The sequence below is a fragment of the Rhinolophus sinicus genome, chromosome 13 (assembly GCF_057876585.1).
Source record: "Rhinolophus sinicus isolate RSI-liver-muscle chromosome 13, RSI-T2T, whole genome shotgun sequence".
NCBI lineage: Eukaryota > Metazoa > Chordata > Mammalia > Chiroptera > Rhinolophidae > Rhinolophus > Rhinolophus sinicus.
The window spans coordinates 11,963,792-11,976,741 of NC_142513.1; the positions used below are offsets into that span (position 1 = coordinate 11,963,792).

At 55.0% G+C, this 12,950-nt stretch overlaps 1 protein-coding gene across 2 annotated transcripts in view; it reads right to left on the reverse strand.

The window, feature by feature from the left end:
- Positions 1 to 485: 485 nt before the first annotated feature.
- The window catches only part of SLC12A5 (solute carrier family 12 member 5), a 36,724-nt gene continuing 24,259 nt past the window's right edge, over positions 486 to 12,950 (reverse strand). For both annotated transcript variants that reach the window (XM_074317869.2, XM_074317870.2), the window contains exons 15-26: positions 12,236 to 12,355; positions 11,651 to 11,755; positions 10,164 to 10,332; positions 8,107 to 8,302; positions 7,052 to 7,221; positions 6,508 to 6,639; positions 5,562 to 5,669; positions 4,331 to 4,453; positions 4,040 to 4,239; positions 3,682 to 3,696; positions 3,310 to 3,443; positions 486 to 3,104 (exon numbers count right to left, since the gene is read on the reverse strand). In XM_074317869.2, coding sequence (XP_074173970.1) covers positions 3,013 to 3,104; positions 3,310 to 3,443; positions 3,682 to 3,696; positions 4,040 to 4,239; positions 4,331 to 4,453; positions 5,562 to 5,669; positions 6,508 to 6,639; positions 7,052 to 7,221; positions 8,107 to 8,302; positions 10,164 to 10,332; positions 11,651 to 11,755; positions 12,236 to 12,355 — 1,564 coding nt within the window. In that variant the 3' untranslated portion in view covers positions 486 to 3,012. The remainder of the gene's footprint in view (positions 3,105 to 3,309; positions 3,444 to 3,681; positions 3,697 to 4,039; positions 4,240 to 4,330; positions 4,454 to 5,561; positions 5,670 to 6,507; positions 6,640 to 7,051; positions 7,222 to 8,106; positions 8,303 to 10,163; positions 10,333 to 11,650; positions 11,756 to 12,235; positions 12,356 to 12,950) is intronic.

Consider the following 12,950-nt stretch of genomic DNA (forward strand, 5'->3'; position numbering starts at 1 on the left):
ACACTCCTGTTTTGACTTTTATCTCTGTTGCCACCATCTATTGTGCCCATTATAGAGGGAGTTGGCATTATACAGAGTTACAGAAGCTATAGGAGCCTTAGCATTTAATAACTGGCCCCATCAGGAACCTTGAGGTGGGCATGGTGAAGTGCCTGACAGAAGGCCCCCAGTGGGTTAGGAGGCACGATGCAGACAGCACCCCCTGACTAGTCAGTGTTCACTACCTCACAGGAGATGCTATTAGTGCAGCACTGTCTCTACTAGCCCTGCGGTCAGTCAGTTCCTTTGTCCCTCTAGGACAGGGCCCCAGAACTCCACTAACGAGGCCACCAGACCTAGCGGATCAGCCCATCCTGCTTCTGTCAGTGGAGGCCAGTGTTTCTGATAAGAGTCGGGGGTCCCCCTGGAAAGCCACATTGAGTATCCCTCCTCCCACCTACTAACTCATTGCCCCGGCATGTCCAAACAGCACACCTCAGACTGTGAAGGGTATAATAAAATTATTTTTATTGCATTTTGTGCAGACGGGATTCTAAAAAATTAATACAGTAAAAGCTGTAAAGCATTAAATGGGAGCATTCAACAATAAAGGAAAGAACCAACCCTCTCCTTTTCATATTGGCACAAAAAAACACAAGATCAGTACTGAGGCAGAATGCGGGATACTGAAACACACTGAAAATTAAAGGCAGGCCTAATAATAGTAATAAATACTCTTGATTTGGTTTGCAACCTCTCCTATTTACAAGGGTTTTCAATTTCATTGCATTGCCCTGCACGTAGATATCTAAAACGAAAGCAACACTAGTTACCACTACAAGGCTATTGAAATATTGCACTCAGAGAAAAAGTCACTTGGATGGACATGAAACATCTAGCTACAATGATTATAAAGATAATTTGACGAATGACGTGGTAACATTCATAACAAATATTGCACATGTAACAGAAAACGTGGGTGGTGGTTGTGGGATGTTTGTTTTCATCAACGGAAACTGCTCTTGCCAACCTGACAGTCTGGGCCCAGATAGTGCAACTTTGGTTCCCTAACTGGTGTTGATACAGCCCCCTCCCCCTTCTGCCCAGCCCAGCACTTCAGCCCAAATGCTCAGGCCCACAGAAGGCTAGACCCAGCTGCGATTCTCAGAGGTCTGGAAGGGGCGGGGGGACTGAGGGGGCTGGTGTCTAATATCTCCAACTTTCGGAAGAGTCTATCCAGCCGCCTGGATAGATCAAATCTCAGAGGGGCACTAGCCTCCCTACATCCAGACCTACCTCCAACCACACCTGACCCAGTCTAGATGGCACCCGCTCCAGCTCTCTGCCTTGGGCTCAAAGGAAAGGGGGTGGTGAGATCAAAAGTCCCCAGTAGCCCCAGCTCTGGGAGGTGGGCAGGATATCTAACTAGGTAGGAAGATCAGGGCCCTGGGGCTGGAGGTATTGTACCCCGTCCCAGGGGGCGCAGGACTGAGCATGCAGGGCCTGTCCCCCTTGGTCATGAGCCCCGGGGGAAGGGAACCTGGCCAAAGCACCTTCTCTAGGGATAGAGGGCGCCCCTGACCAGGCTGGTGGAGTAGAAGCGCCAAGGACTGGAGTTGGAGAAGCCAAAGGCCTTGGGCCTAGTTGGAGGAGAGCAGAGAGGCTCTAAGAACAAAGCACATGGCGACTCCAACCCTTCCCCAGGCCCAGGTGCCTGGGAGACACAGCTAGAGGCCGCTGCTAAGCAGCGAGGCCCGCCCTGGGATGCGAAGAAGGTGGCTGGGTCCCCGAGGCTGGAGCTGCCAGCTGCCGGATGGGGACAGGGAAGGAAACATCAGGGGCCGCGCTGGGGCCTCCCTGTAAGTAAGGCCCCTACACCTAAATCGCCCCCGTCCTCCCTCACTTGTCCCAGGGAGGAAACTCCGGGGAGGGGACACCCTCCAGCTCCCCGATTTCAGTCTTTGGCGAGGAGCCATGGGATGGGGGAGCAGGCGACAAGCCGACTGAGGAGAGACGCCTGCTCCCCCAGCGAAGGCACGGGTGAGGCGAGGCCTCTCTCCCTTTCTCCCCCTGAGGAGCACCCCCTTCCCCCACCCTGGCCCCAGCTTGCATAAGAGCGGAGGAGAAAAGGCCGCGCGCTTCTCTGCAGCCGCAGTGGAAACTCACGTCCTCTGGGAGGCGAATCCAGGGGGAAAAAGCTGGACACTCGTCTCACCTCATCTCCGAAAAGAACTAGAGGAAAGGGTCGGAGCCAAGGGCGCGCGGAAAGGGCGAGGAGGCGAGAGCCGGGCGAGGGTGTCGAAGGACCAGGACCACGATTCCCGCCTGGGCCTAAAGCACTTTTGCTCTCAAACTCATGGACGTCCAGGAAAACCCAGCCTCCCGAGGCCCCCGCCGCCCCGGGCGCCCCCAGCGGAGGAGCTCGACAGGAGCGAGAGAAGTCCGTTGCGCTTCTAGTCACAGAAATATGGGGACGTTAAAAATACACGCGATGTCTCCTGTACACTATGTACAGGCTCGGCCGGCCCGCGCCCCGGGGCTCGGCGAGGAGGGGCGGCGGCGAAGGCCGAGCACGGCCGCCCCGCCCGGCCCCCTGGAGCCAGCGCAGCGCCGGGAGGGGCGCAGGGCGGGGCCGACAGGGGCGGAGCGTGAGAAGAGGGGCGGAGCGTGAGAAGAGGGGCGGGGCCGCGCGGCCACCTGGCGGCCCTCACAGCCCAGCTCCTCTCCGCGCCTCTCCCGCCCTTATTGCAGCGTCTCCTCCAGCGGGGCGAGGCCCGGCTTAGAAAAAGGGCAGCGCAGCCGGGGCGACAGCGACGCGCCAACGGGGCGCTCGGGGCTCTGGTCTTCGCGTGGAGGGAGGTCCTCTCCGAGTCAACCCCGACAGACGTGGCCTCCGGACTTCAGGAAGCGGGGGAAGGGGTCAGGGCGTGGGCACAGGGTCTGAATGTAAACGGTGACAGCGGCGGGGGGCGCGGCGAGGGCTCCGGGGCCGCGGGCCGGGCGCTCTGGGGCCCGGGTGGCAGGTCCTGGTTTTCAGGAGTAGATGGTGATGACCTCGCGGCCGCCGCCGCGGACCAACATCACCCGGTCCAAGTGCTCGGTGAGGACCTCAAGGAACTCCATGTCTGAGCGCCGGTCAAGGAGAAAGACCTGGCCCCTTCCCTCGGGACGGAAGTGGGTCGCGTTAAGCCGCCGGGAGAGGCGGGCCCTCGTCCCTGTCCGAGGTGCTGATCCTGAAGCAGGACCGGCTCAGCTCTTCCATCCCAGGGCTACAACCTAGGTCCCCTGACGTCCACCTCCCTCTTCCCCCCAATTGTAAGTACAGGATACAATTTTCGTCACCGTTGCGGTTGCGGGGAGGCCCAGGCATGTTGAGCAAAACAAGCTTGGCGTCCCGGGATTTCTTCACGATGACCTCGTTCAGCCGCACGGCTGTGTGCATGCGCCGCACGTTGGACTGGTTCCTGGGGAGAGGAGAGGAGGGCACGTGAGCCTGGGAGAGGGAAGAGTCGGATCCAGGCGCCCTGGGCTGCTGAGACCCAATCCTTGCAAACCAGGGCCCACACACCCCAGACCTCTCCAAGCTGGGTTATTCAGAGACCCCAGAGGTCAGGGGCACGAATTGAAGGTTCATGATAGAGTGAGGAGAGTAGGGACCCTGGCCAACCCAGGAGAGAGAATAAAATATTCTGAAGCACTTACAAGTTCTCCCACTCCCTTCAGGAAACACAGGAGAAGCAAAGAGAGGAAGAAAAAGAGAGGGGTCAGAAAAAGCAGGAGACGCTAAGCACTTGAGCCACCATCATCCGCCCTAAACGCAGCGTGGTCCTGCTCTCCCAGGCCCTGCAGCCTTCACCGTTCCCCTGCCTGCACCTGGGAGTCCTGACCCTCAGCAATCAGGCCCCATCCCTGAGTCCTCAGATGGGGGAACCAAGACAAGGTCTGGGCTGGGTCATCCGACTGCCGGCCCAGGCCCCATTCTGCTCATTCGCTCTGCCGTGGGGAGCAAAGACCCTGTAGGCTCACCCCAGACCCTAGCCCTTAGCCCCCAGGCCCATACGGCTTCATGCTGAAGAAGTCCTTGATGCCCTCAGAGGAGACGGGACTGGGGCCCTTATTCTTCTCTGCCACCGACTTGTCCTTGGTCCAGGTGAGATGCACCTTCTCAGGATCGGCCTCGCCCTCCCCCTCGGGCTCCTCCCCTGGGGACGGTGAGCTGCTGGGGCAGCTGGGAGCACTCTGGTCATGGATCAGCTGCACCTGAGGGATGAATGAAGGGACAGCACGTGACTCCTTTGAAGGCTGAAGGTGCTGCTCCCACTGGCTGGGGCCAAACCACCCAGCTGCACACCTCCTCTTCTGGTTTCTCCTCACTGTCACCAGCCGTCTCTTCTGGGACGTTGAGGCGGAGCCTAGTGTTGGCTGGATTCTTCCTCCGGATGGAGCCACGAGACTCATCTGTGATACTCTGGATCTGGGGAGTGACAAAGGTTGGTGCCAGCTCTGCTGGGAGTCACCACCCATGCCCTGCAAAGAGCTACCACGAGAGCTGAAGTTCAGCCAGGATGCACGCTTTCCGGAACTGTACCCGTTGTGAAAATACTGCAATGCTTCCATACCACATAGCTATTGCTCACTGACCTGGCCACTCCAACTCCTCTCCGGAACCCCTCACCTCCCCACCACCTAGCAACCAAAGGGTTAACACATAGCCCTGGAGGGCTCCACCTTAGCACTATGGGCCAGGGTCAGTTCTGAATGGTTCGTGCATAAGCCATTTCTTACAATTTTTGCTGTCACCTCTGGATAACATCCTTGGAGGGTCTCTCTTTCCCAGCTCAAAGGGGTCCCCATCAACCACTATCTGAGAAATAGATTATCCACACCTGGGAGACCCATCAACCAGGTGGTCTGTCACCCTCACCTATAGGATCTGCCACCCATTCCCCAGGCAACCTGTCCCCCATCTCTGAGAGCTTTTCTGTCTCTAGCCCCAGGGTACCGTCACTCCTTTCCCCCAAGGACCCCCCTCCCTGGGGTAGGACTTTCATCCAAACTCCAGAAGACTAGTGGTCCCATATTGCACCCCCTCCCCGGGAGCTCTGACATCCACACCCCATGGGAGGTTCATCATCATTACCCCTGAGAACCCAACCCCCACACCTTTGGAAGTTTGCCTCCAACTCCCACCGTCAGCTATATCCATAAATATCCATCTGTTACCCACCCTCTGAGGGGTTATCACATGATCCGTTGTCTCCTACACTGGCACCCCATCTATCATCCACACATATTTAGGATCCACTGTTCTCCCTTGGACCCCAGAAGTCACACACAGAGGGGAATGTTTGTCATCCACGTCACAACCCCTCTGACTCCTGGCTGGAAGGCTTGGTAGGTGCAGTTGTGTGCAGTGTGTAATCCCACTGCTGGGGAGCTCGGTGCCAGGAGGACTAAGGCTGATGAGTAATGCTCTCGGTGAAGGTGACAGTGCCAATGGCCAGGAGTGCCAGCCCAAACCTGTGCAGACACAGAGCTGGCAGCCGCTTGATGCTCTGAGAGCTGAGCCAGGGAAACCTCACCTCCCGCTCCCGCTCGTTCTTGGTTAAATGCATCTGTTTGAGAATCTGGGAACGCTGCTCCATCACCAATGTCTTCTCATAGGTATAAGCTGAGATGTCGCTTTCATGCTGCAGACAGGCAGGGGAGGGAGCGGGGTGGGGGACAGGGAGGAAAGCATGAGCTCTCAGCTCAGGTGCAGGGCCGAGCGAGGGGAGGTAGGCCCCCTTCCTTCTGCCAGCCTAGGGCTTCCCTATCCAATGACCTAGTTTAATCCACAGTGTGGGAGGCTCATTTCCTCCTCAGCCCAACACAGGACGGGGCATATGAATGGGTGAATCAATGAATCAGTGAATCAAAGAATGACCTGGGTAAATGGAAAAGGGGAAGAAATAAAAAAGGAACAGGGATGAGTGAATACATACGTGAATGAATGGATGGGTGAGTAAATGGATACATTAATGAACATATGGGTAGATTAATGAATATAGAGGGATGAGTGGATGGATAAACTGAGGGGAGTGGATGGGTAAGAAGCTATGTACATAGTAATCCTAGAGCCAGCCTGTCTGGGTTTGAACCTGGCTCTGCCACTTAGTGTGCATTGACGGGCAAAAGACTTAACCTTTCTGTGCCTCAACTCCCTAGAATGGAAATGCTGAGAACTATATCTATTTCACTGGTTGCTATGAGAAGCAATATATAGAAAGCATGTAGAACAGGGCCTCACATATCATCAGCACTATTGGACATGGCTCTTCTTATAAAGGAGAGAGGGATGGATGGCTGGGTGGGTGGGTGGGTGGATGGAGGGATGGATGGCTGGACTCGGGTGAATGTGTGAGAGGCTAAGACGTGGATAGGAGGGAGGGATCCAGCATCAGAAGCTGAGGGTTGGGGTTGCCCTAACTGGTGCTAGGACCAGGTGTTTGGGATCCAACACTTCAGGGGCAGCTCCTGGGGACGCACCATCTCCACCACCTCCACCTCCGCAGTGATACGTAAGTGGTACAGAAATGTGGTCAGGTCCTTCTTCATCTGGATGCTGTTGTCATCCATCTGGGCCACAGTGAAGATACGCATCTTGCATTTTCTCCAGACCTGAAGGGGAGAACGGGACCCGAAAAGTCCAGCCCAGCTGCAGGGAGGAGATCCAGGGCAAGAACCTAGAGAGGACCCTGTCCCTCCCCCTTCCTACGCACACTGCCACACAGACATGCAGACCTGAGTCCGCTATCTCAGCAGCCACTCCCTACAAAAACTCCCCTGCTGAAGTGAGGGTCCCCCACTAAAGCTTCACTTGCTTGGGTTAAGCTTGGCTCATCCTTCCACTCAATGCAAGGAAACCCACCAGGGAGACACCGTCAGTTTCCAACATCTCAGAACAAAGGGATGGTATCCCTTTCCCAGGAGCTCACACACGAAGGCTGGCCCTGGCCAGAGCCCATGAGCCTCGCCCACGGACATGCATACACGCACGTGCACGTACACACACGCACGCACACACGTGTACCTTGTGGTGCCGCAGCAGGAAGGGCAGCAGCATGAGCATTCCTCCGTCGTGTACAATCCACCAGACGTCGATGCTGCCCTCGGAGAAGCGCTCGGCGTTCCCAGGAAACATGGAAACATTCTTGGTGACCAGCAGCGCCAGGTGACCAGCCGTGGTTTCCCGGACCAGCTCTGGGGGAGGCCAAGGAGAAGACCCGACAGGAAAACAGAGACCCTGGTCCCCTCCTGCACCCAGCAGCAGCCACAGGAGTTCCTGGCTCCCAGAACCCCACCCCACCCTGGCCTTGAGCTGAGTCGTCAGAAAACCAGCATCTCCCTGGGCCTCATCACTTATTTGCTGTTTGGATTCTCAAACTCTCTGGGCCTCAGTTTCCCCACCTGTCAAGTGGCAACAGCAGGGCATTACCTGCCCTTTCAGATTACTAAAAGCTCTATCATGCATGGGTTCATTTAATCCTCCCAACCACCTTGTAACTATATAACCTACAAGGGAGACAGAATAGCCTAGAGTGAACAGTGCAGTGTGACCTGGAGCAAACTCCTTAATCTCTCTGTGCCTCAGTTTCACAGCCATAAAATGGAGATAAAAATACCTAGCCCTCACAGGACTGCTGAGAGAATTAGAGACTTAGAGAAAGCCTCAACTTGTCTGGCACACAGAATGCAGTCTATAAATGTTAGTTATAGCACCAACTATTACTAAGGACTGTGATACTCAGAGAGGGTGAGTCACTTGTGAATAATCACACAGCTAGAAACCAGAAGTCAGATTGAGGTCCAGGTCTCTGTGGCTGTAAAGCTATAGCTCTTCCCACTTCCCTGCACTGTCTTCCTCCCAGGACTGTGAGCCCTGCAGGAGCCAAGACTGTCTCCCTCACACCTGGGCCCCCAGCACCTAGCATAGTACCTGGCACTTGGCGGGCTTTGAACCCTGGAATCTCCACGTGCCAAATCCACACTTGTCATTCCTGGGAAATGACCCCCAGGCCCAAAGAAGGAGAATCCACCCACAGTCCTCCACCAACCCACCACCGCCCCCAGCCCGCCCAGCTTTACCGATGAAGTTCCTCCAGGTCTGATGGTCTTCCTTCTGCCGCCAGTTGCGGGGCCAGCCGACCAGCACCGTGTTATGCTGCAGCCCCCCAAGGCCCCCAGACTGAATCAGATGGGACACGCCATCACGCAGGTTGGAGGAAATCACCACCTGGCAGAAGCCTTTCACTTTCTCTGCCTCCATTAGGCGCCGGATGGACTGCGGGAGAGGGGACATCAGGTAAGGACCAGCCACAGGCCTCCCAGGCCCTGCCCAGGCCCTTGCAGCCTCCCTTCGTCCCATCCCTCCTCTCCATCATCCTCATCTTCTTGAAGTTCAGCTCTGATCATGTCAGCCTCTGGTGCTGGTCGTGCCCAGCTCCCCGTCACCTATGGCTCCCATGCCGTGCTGATCAATCAAAGCTCTTCACGATTGAATCCCACACTTCCCACCACCCTGCCATGGCTCATACAGTCCCCTGCAAGCTCTCCACCACCACCCAGGCCCCCTCCCCACTGCCGGGCCCAAATCAAATGTCGCCTTCTTCAGATACCACCTCCCACACAGACCAGAGTGAAACTAGACTCCTCTGCGAGGCCAATTTGTTTAACAAGTTTTGAAAGTTAGCAAATGACATTCATTTTAAATGCACATTCAATCTGCACTATGAGGAAAGTGTTCTTATTACTCCCATTGTATAGATGAGGAAATTGAGGCTCCGAGAAATGAAGACTTGCTTAAGGCCACACAGCTAATGGATGCTATTCTAGGGGTTCAACTCCAAGGATCTGACTGTATCACCCACACTCTTAACCACAACCAGGTGTCAAGCAGAGAGGCTTCATTTCCTACCTCTGCCACCTCCTGGCTATGCGACTTTGGGCAAATCACCTAAACTCTATGAAACTCAGTTTTCTCATCTGTCAAATGGGGATCCTGACAGCTACTTAATGTAGGAATTGGGAGAATTACATGGCATTATATGGATAAGGGCTTAGTATACTGCCTGACAGATCGTAAACACTCAATACCTTCCATTATTCTGATGTTATTAACTCTAGCACAGCCTCTATCAACATCAGACGAGTTTTGTGCCTTCTGTGAATGCTCCACCTTCCCCACCAGCCTTGAGTGACCACACTGAGGGCTACGATTTGGTTCTTTACATCTCCATCTCCCTGTGCCCAGCCCGATGTCTGATGCACAGCACACTCTCAGCCACTGCACGTTGAATTAAACTGATCAGTGGAGGCCTCCAGCTCTGGGCCTTGACAGGTTGGTGTGAACAGCCCAGTGAGGCAGAAATAGCAACTATCACAAGCTATTAGGGGTGCCCCTCCCCAGCTCACCTTGCCTCCCTTGGGCCCCCTTTCCCCTCTCCACAGCTGGTCACAGCCCGAGAGGAGAGAGACCTAAATCATAAATAGAACCCACTTCCTCCGCTACACACCAGTTTCTGACCCCTGTTAGTGCCTCTTAGTGCAGACACCGGCCGCCCCAACCCACACTGGCTCTATACACGGCTCTGTGGGCGCGGACCCGTGGATGGGCACAAGAGCAGGTGACATGGAGCCGGGGACTGGGTTTCAAATCCTGACTATGCTTCCAGACAGCTTTGTGACTTTCCTTTGAGCAAGTTGCTTTCCTTCTGTGCATCACGGTTTCTTCCGGTGCCAAATGTGGATACTCACACTGCTGACATGGTGTGGGGATTGAAAGACTCCCTGGATGTGAAAACACTTAGAAAGGTTTAACTTCGGCAGGAAGACGTCTGAAGTAGGAGTCAAACAGTCCTAATGTCAGCCTCTGTTTTCTGTCTTTAGACAAGTGACCTGACTTCTCTAAGCCTCAGTTTCCGTATCCATAAAATGGGCCCTTCGGACTCAGATGGTCTTTGGTTCTGTGAGTTGGATTCTAAAGTCACTCCCTGAGCCCTTAGACTCCTCTTCTAAGAAAGAGGAAAACAAAGTCTGAGCCCCTATTGATCCCAAAGGGGGGAAGGAAGGAAAGTATAAAGAGGCAAAGACTGTCTTCCTGAGGACCCTGTTCTTACCCCCTCCCAACCAGGGCCTCCACTCACCTCCTCTGCCCGCTGGGCCTGGGGGTGATTGTCCAGAAAGGTGCCCTCAAGAACAGAGCCTACAATGGTCAGGCCTTTCCCTGCCTTGAGCTGGGAGGTCAACGAGAGCAGCTGTGGGTGTACCACATTCTGGTCTTGGTCCACACGTACCAGCACCAGCAGCTGTGGCCTGAAGAGGGTGCAGTCACATGATCCATCCACCACCCAACCAACTGCCACCCACCATAGACCCATTCACCTATACACGATACACCAGCGAGTTCACTAACATCCATCCTCCACGCCCCATCCACCTATGTCCCCATAGTCTATCCATCCACCCAAACACCCATCCATCCATTTCCTTGAATACCAATCCATCCAACCTCTCCCACACATCCACCCATCCACCCATCCACCTCTCCATCTACCTCACTCATCCATCCATCATTTCACTCAACCACCTACCTGTCTATTTCATCCTTCAGTCACCCGCTTATATCCATATTAATTGACCTACACATGCATTATTTACTCAATTACCCACACATCAACCTACCACCATCCATTCACACATCTATCTATTCACCCAACCACCTCCCATATATATGTATACACTTAGCCATCTGCCCATCTGTTTATCCACTCACTTCCTTATTTATTTAGCCATCTCATCCATCTAACCACCCATCAATTTAATACCATTCTCTAAGCACCTACTCTGGGCTAGACCCTGTGCTAAGCATTTGAGAATTCGCAGACAAATAATGCAAAGCCCTGGTCTGGGTAAGCCCGTTTTGTAGACATTGGTAAGGACAAGCCAATGATGTCCTAGGGAGTGGTCAGAGTTCCAGGCTTTGCTCTTGGCCATGGGAACCTGAGGGAGGTGAGTGAAGGGTTGGGCTCGCACAGCAGTCAGGTAGAAAGCACCCTGGGCTGGGGGGGGGAGGTGAAGATGCTGCTTCCAGTTCTGCCTTCCATGACCTCTGAGGCCCTCTCTGGTCCCTGACTTTCACATGAATAAAATGGAGGGATAGTTATGAATCTAGAAATTTCTAAGAGGCCCTATAACTCTCAGAATGGATGATTCAACCTCTTCCGGAGCAAACGCTACATTATATTATGTTTCTCTGTTTCTGTGTGTGCCTTCTGCATGGAACTATGAGCTCACTGCATCCCCAGAGACCGGAAGGGGGATTGACACATATCATGTATTCATACATTTTTTAAAATAAATAATGGAGTAAATGAATGGATGAATAGATGGTCAGAAGACTGGCATGGTGGGTGGGGTTTGGAGAACAAATGTCTGGAACTCAGCCTAGCCTTGCTTCTGTAGGAGGCAAGGTTTCAGACGAGGCTGAGCTGAGGAGAGGTTAAGGGCACACGAGGCTGAGCTGAGGCGTTGTGGTGGGAACACCATTCAGCAAAACAAAGCAGGTGAGGTAGGTCCGGCCCTGCTCTCTTCCTCCCCCTCCCCGGAGCCTTCACGTGCTCCCACCACTTACCTCCAGTTCTTGGTGTGCGGAGGCCCTTCCTCCAGGCGTAGGAGGGCATAGCGAGCAGCACTGAGAGACAGGCCTCGGATGCCATCACCCCACTCCTTCTCCGCCCTGGGGGCCAGGAAAGGGGACCAGAGGAGGGCGGAAAGCCAGGGAGTGTCAGGGAGAACCTTCCACACTGAAGTGGCCGCCCCAGGGCAGAGCCCTCTATCTCAGGCTCAGAAAAGGTATGCATGTTGCTCCTGCCCCCTCCATTTCTCAAAGCTTCAGCCCCTCCCTCTGCTCCTGGTCCCCTATCTCCCAATCCCACCCCATGTCACCCCTGCTTCTCCACTCTACCCCCACTTCCTGCCTCATCTCCATCCCAGCCCCCACCCACCCATCACCATCACCCGTTGCCCTTCCTCCCTCTCCCCTCTTCCTCTCTCCCCTCCTCCTTCCTAACTTCTCCCCTCCCTCCTCACCTCTCCCCTCCTCCCTCCTCACCTCTCCCCTCCTCCCCTCTCCCCTCTCCTTTTTCCTCTCTCCCCTCACCTCTCCCCTCCCCCTCCTTCCCTCTCCCCTCCCCCTCCTCCCTCCTCCCAACCTTACCCGCGATACTCAATATACTTGTAGATGAGCCCAGCAATAAGCATGGCCACCAGGGCGTAATACCAGGAGCAGATGAACATGAGGGCCAGGCAGAGGCTCATGCCCAGGAAGGAGAGTGTCCTGGACAATGGGAGGGAGACACAGCGTCTGAGCCCCAGAGGGGCTGTCATTGATGCCAGGGCTCAGACAACAAGACTTAGAGGGGGCAAAGTCTAGGGGAAGTCACACCCTTACCCCCATGACACCACGGGCATATGGGACCCTCTGGATAAATGAGCAGCCACAGACAGGGCACCACCCTATGTCCCACCCAACTCCTAGTCACTACCCCGCCCTGTCCCACTGCCTTAGACCCTGCCAGGCTGCCCTTCCAGATGCGTTCTGGGGCAGGGGTCTCTGGGGAGAGTTGGAGGCAGGATCTCCCAACAGAACTATTCCCCAGGAAGAAGCAACTGGCAAAGCAAGACCCCTGAGCTGGGAGTCAGGCAGCTGGGTTCTAATCCAGGCATGCCAGCTGGGAGGCCTCGGGCCAGTCCCTTCCCCTGTTTGAGCCTCCATTTCCTTTTGATAGAAAAAGCTTCACCATCCCTGCCCGGTCTGCCCCATGGGCCTGTTGTGAGGATGAAGAGTCTTAAAGCAAAATGACCCCAGAGGGACTCCAGCCTCCGCGTCATGAGCATGTGCTGAGCACCACGCAAGGGAATTCTCACAGGGC